Source organism: the organism of the source record quoted next, unplaced genomic scaffold (genome assembly GCF_019419815.1).
Source record: "Pyrus x bretschneideri cultivar Hongxiangsu unplaced genomic scaffold, Pyrus_bretschneideri_v1 Contig2, whole genome shotgun sequence".
In the NCBI taxonomy this organism is placed as follows: domain Eukaryota; kingdom Viridiplantae; phylum Streptophyta; class Magnoliopsida; order Rosales; family Rosaceae; genus Pyrus; species Pyrus x bretschneideri.
The window spans coordinates 4,076,187-4,092,390 of NW_025999501.1; the positions used below are offsets into that span (position 1 = coordinate 4,076,187).

The 16,204-nt window shown below is 35.0% G+C and overlaps 1 protein-coding gene across 1 annotated transcript; it reads left to right on the forward strand.

Annotated features, from left to right (window-relative positions):
• The first annotated feature begins 1,921 nt into the window (after positions 1-1,921).
• LOC103962304 (isoamylase 3, chloroplastic) lies at positions 1,922-14,818 on the forward strand. The gene is given in 25 exon segments (XM_009375000.3): positions 1,922-2,120; positions 2,483-2,537; positions 2,637-2,705; positions 2,926-3,083; positions 3,986-4,079; positions 4,293-4,529; positions 4,852-4,956; positions 5,739-5,843; positions 6,282-6,416; positions 6,551-6,637; positions 7,120-7,137; positions 7,140-7,176; positions 7,583-7,646; positions 8,173-8,272; positions 8,516-8,616; positions 10,413-10,464; positions 11,017-11,079; positions 11,845-11,934; positions 12,029-12,101; positions 12,726-12,805; positions 13,050-13,154; positions 13,243-13,341; positions 13,443-13,504; positions 14,001-14,109; positions 14,317-14,818. Coding segments are annotated over 25 exon segments (2,328 nt in total). The 5' UTR covers positions 1,922-2,001; the 3' UTR covers positions 14,428-14,818.
• Positions 14,819-16,204: the final 1,386 nt, after the last annotated feature.

Sequence of the window (16,204 nt, forward strand, 5' to 3'; positions counted from 1 at the left end):
TTTACCCCATGCATCGCGGCTTAAAAGGGCTCGAGTGAGCTCGGGGTTTGGGTTTGACAAACCCTAGAAGATTTTTTTTTAAATTTTTTTTTTCAATTTCCATATTAATTCAATGCATATTCAACATATAATTCAATGCAATAGATATATGATGCAATTCATGGTAATATTAATTCACAACAATTATGAATATAATGCATACACAATTTATGTAGAATCTAAAATTAAAAAAACATAAAGTTGGGTCATGCATTATGGTGAATGTTCATGCTATCAGGACTGCAAAAATATCGAGATAAAAAACTTTGTTTTGGAAGAACTTGATTGCGTGATGATATTGATGAATTGGTTTGATGCAGAAAATTTTTCTTCAATTTTGGCTTTCCATATCCAAAGTTTGTATCATGTTCAACACAATTTTTTTAAATTGAATTAATAAAAGTATATGAATCAATAAAATCAAAATCTAAGCAATTAAAAAGAATTGAAACGTAATACTCCCCTGATTGAAGACGAATGATTTTTACGTCAGATGCCTAAGCGCAGCGGTAAGAGTGTGCTGATAACGTGTTGTGGCCTATATTTAACTGACAAGGAAAGGGGGTTGGCGACACAGAGAAAATATAGAGGGAGATGTGTTTGTAGGATTGCGTAGAGGATGTGTTATTGTCTCTACACAATGCCTTTATTTATAGTAATAAGGGATGGAAGAAATTATTCTTTTCCAAAGAATACAAGTCCTAATAGGGAAGAATAATTAGAATTAAATCTAACCTAAGATTTACATAATCATACTTAAATAAGATGTTTGTAGCAAGAAAATCTTTTTCGAAAAAATGTTTTATTCAAAACAAAAAACTATATCTTTTTAAAATAACAGTCGAGAACAAAAATTATGAATAACTTGGGATCCATTTTAGTGATTAACTTTGGTGGGTTTTGTTTTAAATTAATAAAAATGAATACTTTTCAAAAATCAAGAAAGAAAATCATATCTTTTTAATAAAATACTGGCATATGCCCATATTTTGTGTGTGAAAATAATTTTATTTTTATTTTAAAATAGAAAGGAGAAAGGGAGAAAAAAGGAATGTGGATTAGAGAAAGAAGTTTTTTTTTTCGTTTTGTTTTGTTTTTTTTTAAATATATTTTATTTTTCAAAATTAAAGGATGTTTTTATGAATAATTGATATTATTGATCACTACGGGGGAGGAGAATAAGTTTAGCCTCATAATGGACTAGCAATAATGTGATTCAAATTCGAGAACCGAACCTATGACCTCTCATAAGTGAAGATGAATAGTACTAGACCATAATACTAAGTGGCAAAATTAGAGAAGATTAGAATCGCCCTTGGGTGAGGCTTTGAAAAAAAATTGTAAAATTTAGTTTTTGTGAATTTACTTTACTGCCCATAATTTTGTTTTATGGTAGAGGATAAAATTATCTTTTTATACTCTTTTAGTTGATAAAAATAATTTTATTAATATAGTTTAGAATATTGACTGAAAATGTATAAAAAAAAAACCAAAAACTATCACAAAACTTGTGGTGTCACAAATAAGTCTCCAATAAAAAATGAAAACATCACAAATAAGTCGGTCCAAAATCAAAAGAAATAAAAATCATGTTAAAAGAACCGTTATCGAACACCTGTCGCCTGTAACATCAAACTTGACCCAACTCTCTCGTATCCTTTCACGTGGCAGACATGAAAATGCATCCCGCTTCCATGCCGCTCTTGGTACTTGATCCTCTCCCTCTCTTTCCTCACAGCCTCTCTCTCTTCACTCTCACTCTTCTTCCACTTTGCGACTACCCTTCCACGTGATGTAGCTTCAGCTGGCTCAATCGAAACGTCACTAAAATGGTGCCCTCCTTTTGGTCCTAGCTTTCTCAGATTCATCATCTTTCTCGGAAAATTCGATCCCCTTTTGGCTCTTAATATACTCTCTTAGAACTTTTATCGTACACTTTGCAATCCAACGAAAAGATCAAGGATGCTTCGAACCCCACATTTGTACGATTCAAATGTCGCCAAGTTCCCTCTCTTTGCACCTCCCCTTTCATCTCACCCTGGCGCTTCTTGCACACTAGCTTGTCCTGTTCTTGAAATGGGGTACTTCTTTTTTATTTCTCTGTTTTCTTGATTTTTTTTTTTTGTGACAGATTGAATTTTCAGTATTTAGGTTTGAATTTTCATTTTTTGCGCACTTGGGTACATTTTAGTGATTAAACTTCGGTGGGTTTTGTTTTAAATTCGTAAAAATGAATACTTTTCAACTTTCAAGTTTAAAGAGTATCGTACAAAATTGTACCAAAAATGCATTTGTAGCAGTGCATCTTCCAGCATTTTAGTAGTATGATACATGGTGAAAAGTGCTGTCTTCTTTGTTGGAATGACTAGTTTCATGTTATGGTACTATTTTGATTTGTGATGAAATCGAGTTATTGTTGATTTCGGCATTGATGGTTTATTAGATTGAAGTGGAATAAACAAGCATCGGGTAGCAATCAGCAAGGAATTGTCAGAAAGGCATGTTTATCTTTCTATGATGCAGGGAAATCAGCCTTTGTATTTGGTTTGGTTTTGCATTGTTGGTAATTATATGGATGGACTTTTGGCATAGGTTAGACCCGGGATGGTGCCAAGCATAGCACAGCTAATGCTTACGGTCAGCATGCTCAAGAACGCGTGCTTGAGGTACTTCTTTTCACTTAGGATCATATCTTTTGCCTTCTACATCCGGTGGCTGAAACTTCCAAATTGTGCAATATTCATAAATACAATACTAAAACAGTGGTGATTCATCTATGCTTGAGAGCCATAAACTGATTGATGACTTTTTTCCCTAATCGGATTCTTACCAATGGCGGAATGGGAATATTCGACATTTTCATGTGTTCACTGTTTGTAATTATAGGAAGAAGCCCCCCAAGTGTCAGAATCCAGCTTATCATGGAAAACTTTCCCAGGTCAAGCTTTTCCGCTGGGTGTATCAGAAGTTGACAGTGGGATAAATTTTGCTATCTTTTCACAGCATGCAACTGCTGTCACACTTTGCTTATCACTTCCAGAGAGGTAACATCGTATTTTCATTTTGTTCATTCCCTAATATCCAATTGTGTACACTCATGTATATATGAACATCTGTATTTATGGGTAAAAATCTTGCCATATACCAGGCCTGTTATGTTACAGATTGACATCAATCTGGGGGTTGTTCTCTCTGGTTGTAGAGACAGGTTTCTTTATTTTCCTTTGAGAATACATATCTTTGGTTCATTCTTCTCTCTCTCAGTTGCTGAAACTTGTGGTCTGGACTGGGGCCTTTGTCTATCTCCACATTGTGTGTTTTGCATAAAAGAGCGGCAGAGAGCATTCATCATTCTTTTTCCCATTGTCCATTGACTCCATTCACCATGTGATTTTGGTTTAGGTTTATGCATAATTTTGAAGTGGTCGGGGTTTGGTCTAGATATTTTCATTCCTGGGTGGAAGTGTACTTGAGTGTTGGGGCTAGCACAAGGGTAATTATTGTTTTGTGCTGTTCGGGCTCAGCAGCAATGTGGGTGTTTTGTTGGAAAGAAATGATAGGCTATTTGATAAGGTGGTGGAAGTTTCCCTTTGTTTGAAACTGATTAGATCATTTTTTTGTGTGTAGGAAACTGAAAAAAAAAAGTAGATTTTTAACATCTTCTGAATGTAACTTTGATTAGAGGGACTTTGATCTGAATGGAAGTTAATTTTTTTTAAGGACAGACTGTAGTGTTGATGTAGATGGATCATGGAAGTTGTCTGCAGCCTTTTTGGAGATATTTATTCTTTCTCTTTTAGTAAAAGTTATGTTTCCTATAAAATGTCTGTCTTTCTAAAGAGTTTCTTTGATTTATGCCTGTTGGTTTAAAATTCAATTTATTAATTGCTGTTACTAGATGGACATCTTCTGTAGACCAACTTTTGATAAATATAACTTTTGTCAGGGAAAGGCTTGGAGGGCTGGATGGTGGAATGATGGAGCTGCCTTTGGATCCTAATGTTAACAAGACTGGTGACATTTGGCACATGTGCATCAAGGTAATATTTGATATAGGTTACTCAAAGCACTACCTGTCTTTGAGCTGTCCTTGATTTAATGATGGCATTAGTTCTTTGCTTGAACACTCACTACTCTCTTTCTCTGTCTTCCTCTGTCTCTATCTCTGTCTCTGTCACTCTCCTATGAGAATATATCTCTTTGTGTAGTTTTCATGAACTATGACTCATGATAATGAAATCATTTCTTCCCAGGATTTGCCCCGGAGCAATGTTCTTTATGGTTATCGTATGGATGGGCCACGAGGTTGGCATCAGGGACATCGATTTGATAGCAGCATTGTGCTTGTAGATCCTTATGCAAAGCTAGTTGAAGGCCGTCGGATGTTTGGAGACACCACGAAAAAGTTATCTAAATTTCTCGGAACTTATGATTTTGATAGCTTGCCTTTTGACTGGGGAGAAAACTACAAGCTCCCAAATATACCTGAGGTAAATAAGTTATGCAGAGAACATGATAAATTGTTGTCTTGATACATTTGTTCAATCAGATGGAAGTTTGATAGTTCCTCTCTCTTTCTCCCCTCAACATCACATCTTATGGTTTAATGAGCAAATCATAACTGAATACATTTTTATTAATATCTGTATTATTTATATGCTCATAGTTGATATGATTTAATTTTCAAATTTTGAATTATTTTCTTTTTTTACGCAATTAATCATTTGATGCTCCATCTTGTTTCTGAGTTAAATGTAGACTTAAATACATCGCATCACATCTTAACCTGTATGTATTCTGCCGTTTTTTCAGAAGGATCTTGTTATATATGAAATGAATGTTCGTGCATATACAGCTGATGAATCCAGTGGTTTGGATCCAGATATTCGTGGTAGCTACCTTGGTATGATTGAGAAGGTATTAATTGGTTATAACAAGACGAATGACAATCTATCCATATAATAGTATCTCTTTATACAAAGTACAATATCTGAATGCACCCTATATCCTTCTTTACCTTGATTCAATAACATTTTGCTTTGTTTTTTGAAATTTCGATTATTTCCTTTTATTTCCAAGCCATGCTTCCATAGATAACGTTGACCAGAAAACTATAACTAAGTTATGGTAAGGAGATACCTATGGAGACATGTATAATGATATCTTAAATCTTGGTTTTTTTTTTTTTTTTTTTTTTTTTTTCTGTTTTCTTTTGAAAAGACGGTATCTCAGGTTTTTATCTGCTGCCTCACTTTTAATAAAATAACTTTGATTTTTTGTTTGAGCTCTATATTTGTTTGAAGTGATGCCCAATTGGCCATAAGTATGTCTAATAAGAGTTAAATTTTTTGCCAAGTAGTTCTTGCCGGGCACGATTTCCAAGAGACAAGACTAGTGAACCTTTATGCCCTCCAAAGAAATTGTCCGAGGGGCCCTCAGTTCTAATTTTCTTAAAGAATTGATTTGCAATGTGAATACATCTAGTGCTTTCTTACATGCAATAAAGTGTGGCAAGTTAAAGACAGATGATGAAAAATGACAACATATACTGCCTTACGTGCTTAGACTTATCCTTTTATCATTCATTAAGTAGAATGATTACTCTTTAATTGTTTTCTGGAAGATGCTATGGATAGTTCATATTTCAATTTCAACTGTTGATGAACTTCTCTGATATTTCCTCTCCATTTTATCTTTAGATTCCACACCTTCGAGAGCTTGGTATCAATGCAGTGGAATTGCTGCCTGTCTTCGAATTTGATGAGTTTGAGTTTCAGAGGCGACCAAATCCTAGAGATCACATGGTATTTAAATCAACTTCTCTTCATTTGTTTACTGAAGTTTATAATATATACATTGTTGTAGCTTTCCTTTTAACTTCTCTTCATAGTCGGAGATGAAAATGTGGATGTTATCATTGTCACAAATAGATGCCAGTGACTGATAAGTAGGATACCGTGGGTGGTTCTGAAATTAAAGCTTGATATCCAAGATGTTTCAACAAGATTATATTTTGATTATTTTTTGTGATTTACATGATGAACTCCAATCAGCCGACCCCACTTAGTGGGATAAGGTTTGGTTGTTGTTTGTACATAAGGAACTCCAATAAATTGAACATTGAATAATTGTCCTGTATTTTTCTTTTTCTGAATTTTAAGGCCTGTAAGCATTAACTGTCAGCCTGGCAAGCAATCTAATTTGTTTACCAATGTGTGTACATGGCTTCTTGTGCTTTGAAGATAAATACCTGGGGCTACTCGACAATAAATTTCTTTGCTCCTATGAGCCGCTATGCAAGTGCTGGTGGAGGACCCGTTAAAGCTTCTCAGGAATTTAAACAAATGGTTAAAGCCTTGCATGGTGCTGGGATAGAGGTAAATAATGTCTTTGCTGCAATTTTCCTGTTATTGCAGTAGTGAAACATTATCCTTTTGGACAGGTCATTTTGGATGTTGTCTACAATCATACTAATGAAGCTGACGATGCAAAACTTTATCCTTTTGGACAGGTCATTTTGGATGTTGTCTACAATCATACCAATGAAGCTGACGATGCAAACCCCTATACAACTTCATTTCGTGGCATAGATAATAAGGTGTCACACTTCTGTTACACTATTTAAGTTACATTATTTCATGAACTGACCATATGTTTTAATCCCCAAACCATATGTTTTAAATTTTAATCCCCAAACAGTTGGAATTATGGCTGAGATCAACTATATTTTACTGCCATCAAATAGAGAAAAAATTTCCTTGCACCTCCTAGGTCTGAAAGACTGGAATTTAGTCAACTATATAAGAGCAAACTGATTCTTTTTAGCCTTTATAAATATCGTGCATCTAATCTAAGCTATAATTTTGCTAATAAGGATAGGCTACAACTATTTAGGGTTCTGAATTTTGGAGTGTACCTACATTTTCTAATTCGGAGTTAACCTACATGGTTCTCTTGTCGAATAAATTTCTGGCTGTGGCAGGTTGTACAACTTTAAAAACCTGGACATCTATTTTAAAATAAGTTATTGTATTCATTATATCAGATATTCTTTATAAATGATGCATCCTATGCCTACAGGTTTACTACATGCTGGACGTGAACACAACGGCCAATTACTGAACTACTCTGGCTGTGGTAATTCAAATGTCATTTCTAACTGTCTTCTTACCCGTAAATTGTCTCTTGCTGCTGTAGAGATATATATTAATTATTAAATGAACTTTCTACTCTCTTTTATTAATTATCTGTCTCATCAGCAATTGATGGATATTCTGACGGTGCCTTTTTATCAAGTTAAAATGTATGGAATGTTTTATAGTATGGATGTGATTTCTTATATATATATGGAATGGATATGTCAACGAAGGGCAAGTATATGTATTTCACTAAACCGAAGCAAACTTTGAAAGTGACGAAATTTATGGACTGTACTGCTGGATTTTGGATGCAAAACAGGATTTGACTTTATGCTTGAATAAAGATTAAAACTATTATTGTTAACATGTGAAGTTCTAAGATTTTGTATTCTGTTGGTTTTCAGGGAACACATTAAACTGTAACCATCCTGTTGTCATGGAGCTCATTCTTGACAGCTTAAGACATTGGTAAGGTCACAATTCATAGAGTACTAATTTATCTTCTTTTGTTTTTTAAGAACGAAGGATTGCAACGTATATGTTCTTTAACCTATTGTCTAGCCACCTTCAATCTGCTGTCATTTCAATTCATCTGGTTAAAATTTCCTAATTGTATTTGTGATGTCTTTTATCATGTAACACTTATAAACTTATTCAAATGTCATATATGACATAAAAGTCTATGGCTTTAGTCCCTTCCTACTCCCTAATACCTTTCCTTAGTAGTTTCATGGAATTATACCTTCTCCCATGATTCAGGAAAAGAATTAATATTTAGCCGAAAATGACCCATAATTTAATTTACTATTGTTGAACTTAAGTCAGCCAATCCAAAACCAATTGGCAATAAGCCCAAGAGTTTGTATATTGTGGTTCTACATAGTTGACTAATATAATATTCATTGTCTCATAAATGGTCTTTATTCATTGATTTATATACTGAATAGGTAGCTCATATCAAGCTTCATACTTTATCGTTTTTAAACATTTTCAGGGTTGTTGAATATCATGTAGATGGGTTTAGATTTGACCTTGCCAGTGTTCTTTGTCGGGGAACGGATGGAACTCCTCTTGATGCACCACCAGTTATTAGGGTAAGTTATCTGCAAATACACCGATATGGAAGTTCTCTTCATATATCTAGTTTTAAATCAATATCTTTGTTATTACGAATTCCTAAAAATATGCGTTGTTACTTTTATAGTTACAAGTTTGTGGCCATTGCCATGGGCATAATTATATGTGCTTTTCTATGTAGATTTGCCTTCTAGTTATTGAGTGAAGTTCTAGAAACATTGGTTGTGTGAGGATTGACTTACCCTTGTTTGTTGGAGCAGGCTATTGCAAAAGATGCTATCCTATCAAGATGTAAAATCATTTCCGAACCTTGGGATTGTGGAGGCCTTTATCTTGTTGGAAGATTTCCAAATTGGGACAGGTAATTCATGTTACAAATGTACACCTCATCATAGTTATGTTGGAGACGCTGTTAACCTGAGATTTCTACAAATAAAAGTACTTTATTCTCAAGAAAAAAGAGGAGACTCTGTTACACCCTCTAATTTTATTTCTATTTCTTTGTGAATAAAGCTGACTTGCTGGGAAACTGTAACAATTCATTGTCTCCATCAATAGCTGAGTCTTTTGCTTCTAGATTATGTTTTTTTTTACCTTGTCGTGCTTCACATTGTATTTAAGGACCGCTTCTTGGTCTGTATTGTTAGGAGTTGGGCATGAGGTGTTTCTATTGTTTAGTTAAGGATGCAAATTTGATGTTGGTGGAAATATCAGAAATATGCATAAAAGTTAAACTTAAAAACATGATAATTTTGAATTGAAGTTTAGGAAATAACCAATTACTGATGCATCAATTAAACATGTGGTTTTACTGGCTGGTTGATAGGAAATTACAGATTCATTGTAATGCTGGCAGAGGAGTACGTGTCTGAAACCTGTACTTTTAGTAACAGACATCAAAGAGCTTAAGACTCTTAGAAAAACTGGATACGCATACTACCAGATTGGTTGTTTAACTTGCTTATTTGTTTCTTTTATCGACCAACTCCTAGACTATCACAAAGTTTCCTCTCTGGATAAACAAGACCTCGTACATAGACTTGCACCAAAAGGTTTAATCTTGACTTTCAAGGGGTTGTTCTTTGTTAGCCAAGTTGTATCTACCATCTACTGTATCCAAGAGATGTCGAACATTATCATAAACATGAGTATGTCAGGGATCGGCTGTATGCATTTTAGATTATTATTAACAAGTGTGGTATTGCAGCCACACGAAAGAAACAATGAAAAGCAAACAGATGATTTTAAATGTGGCTTTCTAGTTGGAACCTTGACAAGGAAGAGAAGAAGAAAAAAAAATATTTTTAGCAAGGGGCACTTGGCTTCTCCTTTACCTTTTTTTTTTTTTTTTTTTTTTTTTTTGTATTTCAATATTGGTAGAGACGTATTGTTCTCTCCCTCACAATATAAGAACTCTGAGGTTGGCTTCTTCTTGGGAAGTCCTAATTTGTTTCTTTCACATGGTGGGCACTCTTTTTCTCTTTTGGACCTCACAGTTTTTCAGAGGTTATGCTCTCACTAGAGTGAGTCCCAACTTGGTTACATTTTCATTGCACTCCCTTTTGGTGTTTGATGTTTTCCTTAATACTTTTCCACCAATACACGTTACACACACTTTTTGTGGCTAAAGCAAGCATCCACTAGGAGTCTAGGAAGAAGGACTTTGCAACCATCCGATACATCTCATTATGAAGGGATTAATTTGTTGGAGCTCTCATTTATCCTATTCCTAGTTACAATAACATAATCAGTACAAGAGACTAATTTTAACATTCCAGAACTATGGACCAATATCAGTGCTTTGCAGACAAAGTTTCGTTGCGGGGATATACTAAAAATAGATGATTGAAAATTATAGCTTTATCAATGAGAGTCACAAAGTATGTTTAATTTGTGAGATTCTGATGTTACCTCTGCCCTTTTGAAGCACACTCGGCCTTATACCTTTTCCTTTGAAGAAGTTATAGCTTCTTTTTCCTCATCATCAATGTTATAAATCCTGGTAAATGGCAAGCCTGTTCCATGAAGTATCTAGTAGTATAAGGCACCTGATATTATCAACTTTAGTTATGCACCAATTTGTTTGTAAAGATCTTTCTATGCCTGTGAAAGTTTGGATGGCTCTCCTCTGTTACTTATGAGATCCCTTTAATGCAGGTGGGCTGAATGGAATGGGAAATATCGTGATGACCTAAGAAGATTTATAAAGGTATTCCCATGAAACGACACTTGCCTTAGATGGTCTATAACTTATCCGCGTTGTTAACTTTAGTGCAAAGTACAAGAACTGATATAAGAGCAAATATTGAAGTATGTGTATGGATTATAAATAAAAGGGATTTCCTCTCATTGAATCCAATAGAGGCTGAATTTGATAAGGAGTGGTTTGCATGAGATTGAACAGGTTCATCTATTTATATCGGTGGATGCTGTCTGAAGCTTTTCCATAAACTGATGCAATGGAATAAATTTTTAGTATACAATGCTGTTAGTCATTATTTCTTTTGACTTCCATGATCCTTTTTCTTTAGCATTGCATTTATGTTTCTCTCCCTCTTTTTCTTGGCATTATTTTAACCTTTTATCCTTGTTATTATTTGTAGCATCTGGGCACCACTTTCTTGTATTTTATTGTGGTGTTTAGGGAAGCTAAAGCAACATTTGGATTGTAAATTACATAGAGCCACACACACATACAGCAAAACATGTACATATTTATTTATAGTCTTTAGATTTTTTTCATTGAATTTCCTTTATATAGGGCGACTCTGGTATGAAGGGAAGTTTTGCAACTCGTGTTTCTGGGTCTGCTGACCTTTACAAAGTAAGTATTTTCATCAATACTATTGCATTAACTACTGTTTGCCGTTACTATCATTTCCTTTTCTTCGTAACCATCAATTTGGTATTCTTGATGTTTGCCATGCAAACTTGTTAAGCTGTCTGTTCTGTGTTTTGAATTTCAACCGGGATGATTTGCCCCCAGCTTAAAATTCAATGAAATTGAACATGGAGATGGGTTCATTATTGGGATCGAAAACTTATCCCCCAAGATTTATTGTCACGGGTGATGTTGGGATACTGGGATACCCCACTACAATCAAAAGAACGGAATGCCTTATATTTCATATTAAGGCAGCCACACATCTTTCTGTTCTGGAAATGATCTTTTTCTCCACAAACTATCTTGATTGCAACTGGTCTCAGTACCCTGCTTACTGAAACTTTTTATTGTGATGCAACCAAAGTACCCTCATGCTCATGCTTAAAATGATTGAATGTGTTTTTTTTTTCCTTTCTCGTTTCTACAATACCCCAAAACTCATTTTTAAGTTTATGGTTTTTATTCTATCATCTGGAATACTAGAAAGATGTAGAGTATCTGATTTCACAACCTTAAACTACAATTATTATTTCTTTTGTTTTAGGACAAGGGTTTGTTGTTGTTGTTGTTGTTGTATGGTCAACTTAGCAACATCTTAATCTGGATTTGTATTATTTTACTCGCTCTTGTTCAAAATCTGTGAATTTGTTTGGATTTAATGCAAGTTCTCGTTACATTTTCTCATTAGTTTCACTTATTTCACAGGTGAATAAGCGCAAACCCTATCACAGTGTTAATTTTATTATTGCCCATGATGGGTTCACTCTATATGATCTTGTTTCATACAATTTCAAGGTACTTCAACATTTAATACATCATTTTTATTTATTTATTTTTGTTCACTTAAGGCTACATCATCGACTATGTCCCTTCATTGTTGATTTTGTAGCACAACGATGCTAATGGAGAAGGAGGAAATGATGGAAGTAATGATAATTTGAGCTGGAATTGTGGTCATGAAGGTAGGGCTAACTTCGGCGCTTGCTCCTTGATATATTTTGTTATTATTCCAGCTTTAGTGTATTGGCAGGACAGAACATTTGTAGTCAAGGCCACAGGGTATCCAAATGGATCCATCATTTTCAATTTCAAGCTAGCATTGTATTAGTCAGTGTATTGGGAAGGACCTGGGAGGGGGTGGTTATTAGTACCAATACTACATCTGAAAAATAAAAGTTCATGTCCTATCTCTTTTGTCTTTGGTCTATTAAGGCATTAGATTTGGTATTATTTGTCATCTTCACTAACTTCCTAAATGCCTAGGTAGTTTAAGTTTTTGTCATTGTAATTACAATGATAGTATTAAGTAGTGAACTTTCCATTTCCATGTTATGTAAAACCACAAAGTAAATAAGTATGGTGTAGGTGCAATTTCGAGTATTGCACATATATTCTGTAAGAGGAGATGAACTTACTCGTGCAAATGGGACATGGTAGTCCTCTAGTGCAATTGTTGTGTATAAATGGGTACTGCTTAATTGAAAAATTATATTATAATTTGTCCATGCGGCTTTAGTTTGTGTATACCTGTGTTTGTGTTTCTATTTGCATGTGTTGAAATTTCAATTTTTCCATTTATTTGACAGGAGAAACTGATGATTCTACTATTAAAGCTATACGCTCCCGCCAAATGAAAAATTTTCATTTGGCATTAATGATATCACAGGTAAATTTATTCAAAATCTAACTTCACGTGTCATTTATGCACGCGCTATCTTGTCCATTTGAACTATTTTAAACTTGTTAAGGTCAGATACATGGTCTCAAATTTCAGATTTTACTTTATATTTTCCGAATCTGGAAGCATTGAAAATTATTATGCCCCTTGTAATGGGGTCCTACCAGGAGCCTTTGTTCTGTCACTTGAGCGCATTTAGTGCTGATGTAAGCTTCTGAATGCACTTGACCAGGGAACCCCAATGATGCTGATGGGAGATGAATATGGGCATACCCGACATGGAAATAACAACAGTTATGGACATGATACTGCTCTTAACCATTTCCAGTGGGGACAGGTAAATTGTTTTTTTTTTTTTTTTGGGGAAACTAGGAAATTGTTTTGTATGGCTTTTGTTCAACTTTAATCTATGACTGGCATGGCAGTTGGAGGCACGGAACAACAGTCACTTCAGGTTTTTCAAGGAGGCAATAAAGTTTAGACGAGCACATCGTGTATTTGGTCGTGAAACTTTTCTTGAGAAGGTACTCTCCTTTTCTTTTTGTTTTATTTCTTATGCATTCATGCTTTAATTTTAACTAAAAGATTACTTCCTTGAAGATTCATTGAAAAATCATTTGTGTAGCATGATGTGACATGGCATGAAGACAACTGGGACAACTATGAAAGCAAATTCCTTGCATTTACGTAAGGACTTATGCCTATCTTCTTTGTAAAGTACAGATAGTTGGTACCGTAAGTTTGATTTTTCTTTCAAGATATTGCATGAGGGGAGTGGCATGGTATTTTAGTTGTGCGATTCGGCCTTGGAATCACGATCTTGTATATTGAGTTAGAAAACAAAGTGGATGAGTAATTTTCTTAAGTGATCGTGTCTTGCTTCAAGGTGTCCTTACGTTTGATGGCTGTTGGTCCTTAATGCGGTTTTGTACTTTTGAGCATGTGCCTGTTAAGTTGGATACTTACCACCTAGAAAAGCATCTGATTTTTCCCTTATTTTTTCCTCTCTGCAAACAGCACGATCTTGGACTTGTTTCTATGGCTTGCTATATAGCATTTTCCAGTTTTCTGTTTTTTCTTGTTCAATTTTTGTTTCTCTTTATAGAAACTTTAACCTTCAGGGTCAAAGTTCCAGACTGTTAAATGCATCAGAAACATATATACTGAAACTTTTGTTTTGCAGGCTTCATGACAGTAGTGAAGGCGACATCTATTTGGCATTCAATGCTCATGACTGTTTCATTACAGTTCCAATACCGGCACCACCAGTAAAGAGGAGATGGTTTCGTGTGGTTGGTTTTATTCCCACTTCTGCATAATCCTTTGTTTTCTAGACGGTGTTCATAAAAAAAACCTGCATTTTTACTTTATATAGACCTTAGAAAATCTTAGTCATAGATTGCCACTTCGTTAGTTTTGCTTTTGATTATCATCCCTCATGTACCATTATATCATCCAAGTTCTAAACTCAACTGAATAGAAGTCCTGTTGGATTGCAGGTTGACACGAATCTGGAGTCTCCCAATGACATTGTGCCTGATGGCGTCCCGGGCATTGAAGGCACTTATAACATGGCCCCCTTCTCCTCAATTCTTCTTCAAGCAAAGTGATGAGATATCATCAGAAGCTGCCTGCGGGTGAATTTTCCAAATAAGCTGGATTATCTGGAAGTTGGGTGAAGCATTCGGGTTCTTGCGATTTAGAACAATATTTTCTATTTTCATATTTAAAGTCCTTGAACCCTATAGATGCATGTTCATGTGACGGGGGCCAATAAAGTAAGTAGAGTAGTTCAGATCACCAATAAGTGGAACAACCAGCCTCAACCATGTATATGCTGGGAGCTATGAGGACATGTAATTAGTAGAAATAAACGAGGTTTATAGTGAACTTACATATGGAGAAATGAAACACTTGTAACTTAATCGATATCCAAAACTTTTTGGATTGAATTCGTGTATGTTATCAAAGTAATTGAATTGAAAGATCGATTTATTGTTCGACCTTTTTGTTAAGTTGTACGGTCATCCAATGATATAATTCAGGTTCTATTATTACTGTTATTTCATCTTATGAACGACAATGCCCGAGGAAAAAGGAGAAAACCAAGCTGCTGCGTACAGAAGCTGTCCCATGGTGGGAAGACGTCTGACGCGGCGGCTCAGCAAAGATAGTCTCTTGAGATATGCAAGCATATCTGTGCACTGTTGACATGTTCTTTGGTGAAGTTGAAATGGTAAATGTAGACGTAACAGTTACCGTACGCATTTCGTGAACATGTTGCATGTGTCTTGCCACATGATTGGAATAAAAGCATGGTAAGTAGCAGACAATTAGACAATCCATCTTTATCAAGAACAGTGAAGAGATTGTTGGTGTAAACATTTATGAAATATAAAGTGGACATGTTTTGGGAATTCCAACTCTCTGCAGTCTACATCCACTTTTACAATTATACAAGCGACCAACGAATTTCCAACTGTGTTTAGTATTACCAACTGTTTGCGAGACAAACTTTTATGAAACAGACTTATCGTCATTGTGGCTTTTTGAATCAATCGCTAATACAAAGCTATTTTGGACCTTTTAACGGTTTGGGATGCTATAGTGGCAGTCAGTACGTTCTACCCAAGTCCTTAATGTTTGCAAACCTACATCTAGATGGAGCCGTTCCTCTCTAACCGTAAATTTATGTCTGAATAACATATACAGTAACTAATTAAAGTTTTTATTTTATGTACATGTCAGACTGTGATTTGCTTGTAAGGAATAATGACTCCTTCTGAAGTACTATTGGAATCAAATTTCTGCACCATCGTGAATGAAGAAATTGTTCGTGAATGCTCACCTACATACAAGAACAAACAATTGTAGTTAACCTAAGGTACCAGTATCGTATCGGCCACAGGGTCTCCTATGGCCAGGTTAGTATAAAGTATTCGAACTTAAACAGTGGCTAGAGAGCAAAGTATGTGATGAAAATGTTATTGACGAGTCCTAAGTTGGGTATTTATACTAGTTGGGAGAGAGTGTTTTTAGGATATAAAATCCGCATTCAACCAAGAGAATCCTAGAGGATATCTAGCATAAGATCTTACTTCCTTTTAAGAATGTGATTACTTGCGGTAGACGTTAATCCCTAAATTGTAGGAATCTCCAAGAATACAGAAAACCAATCTAATCCCCGAACGTATTAGGTTTCTGTGTCTTGCTACCAATGTATTAAAAGGCAAAGGCGTAGGCGAGGCATCTCATGGATAGCCCCACCTCGCCTCACGGTATCTAAAATTTTAATATACATACATACATATATATATATATATATATATATATATATAATACTTTGTAAATAGATATAATTATAACTAAATCAAAGATTATATCATC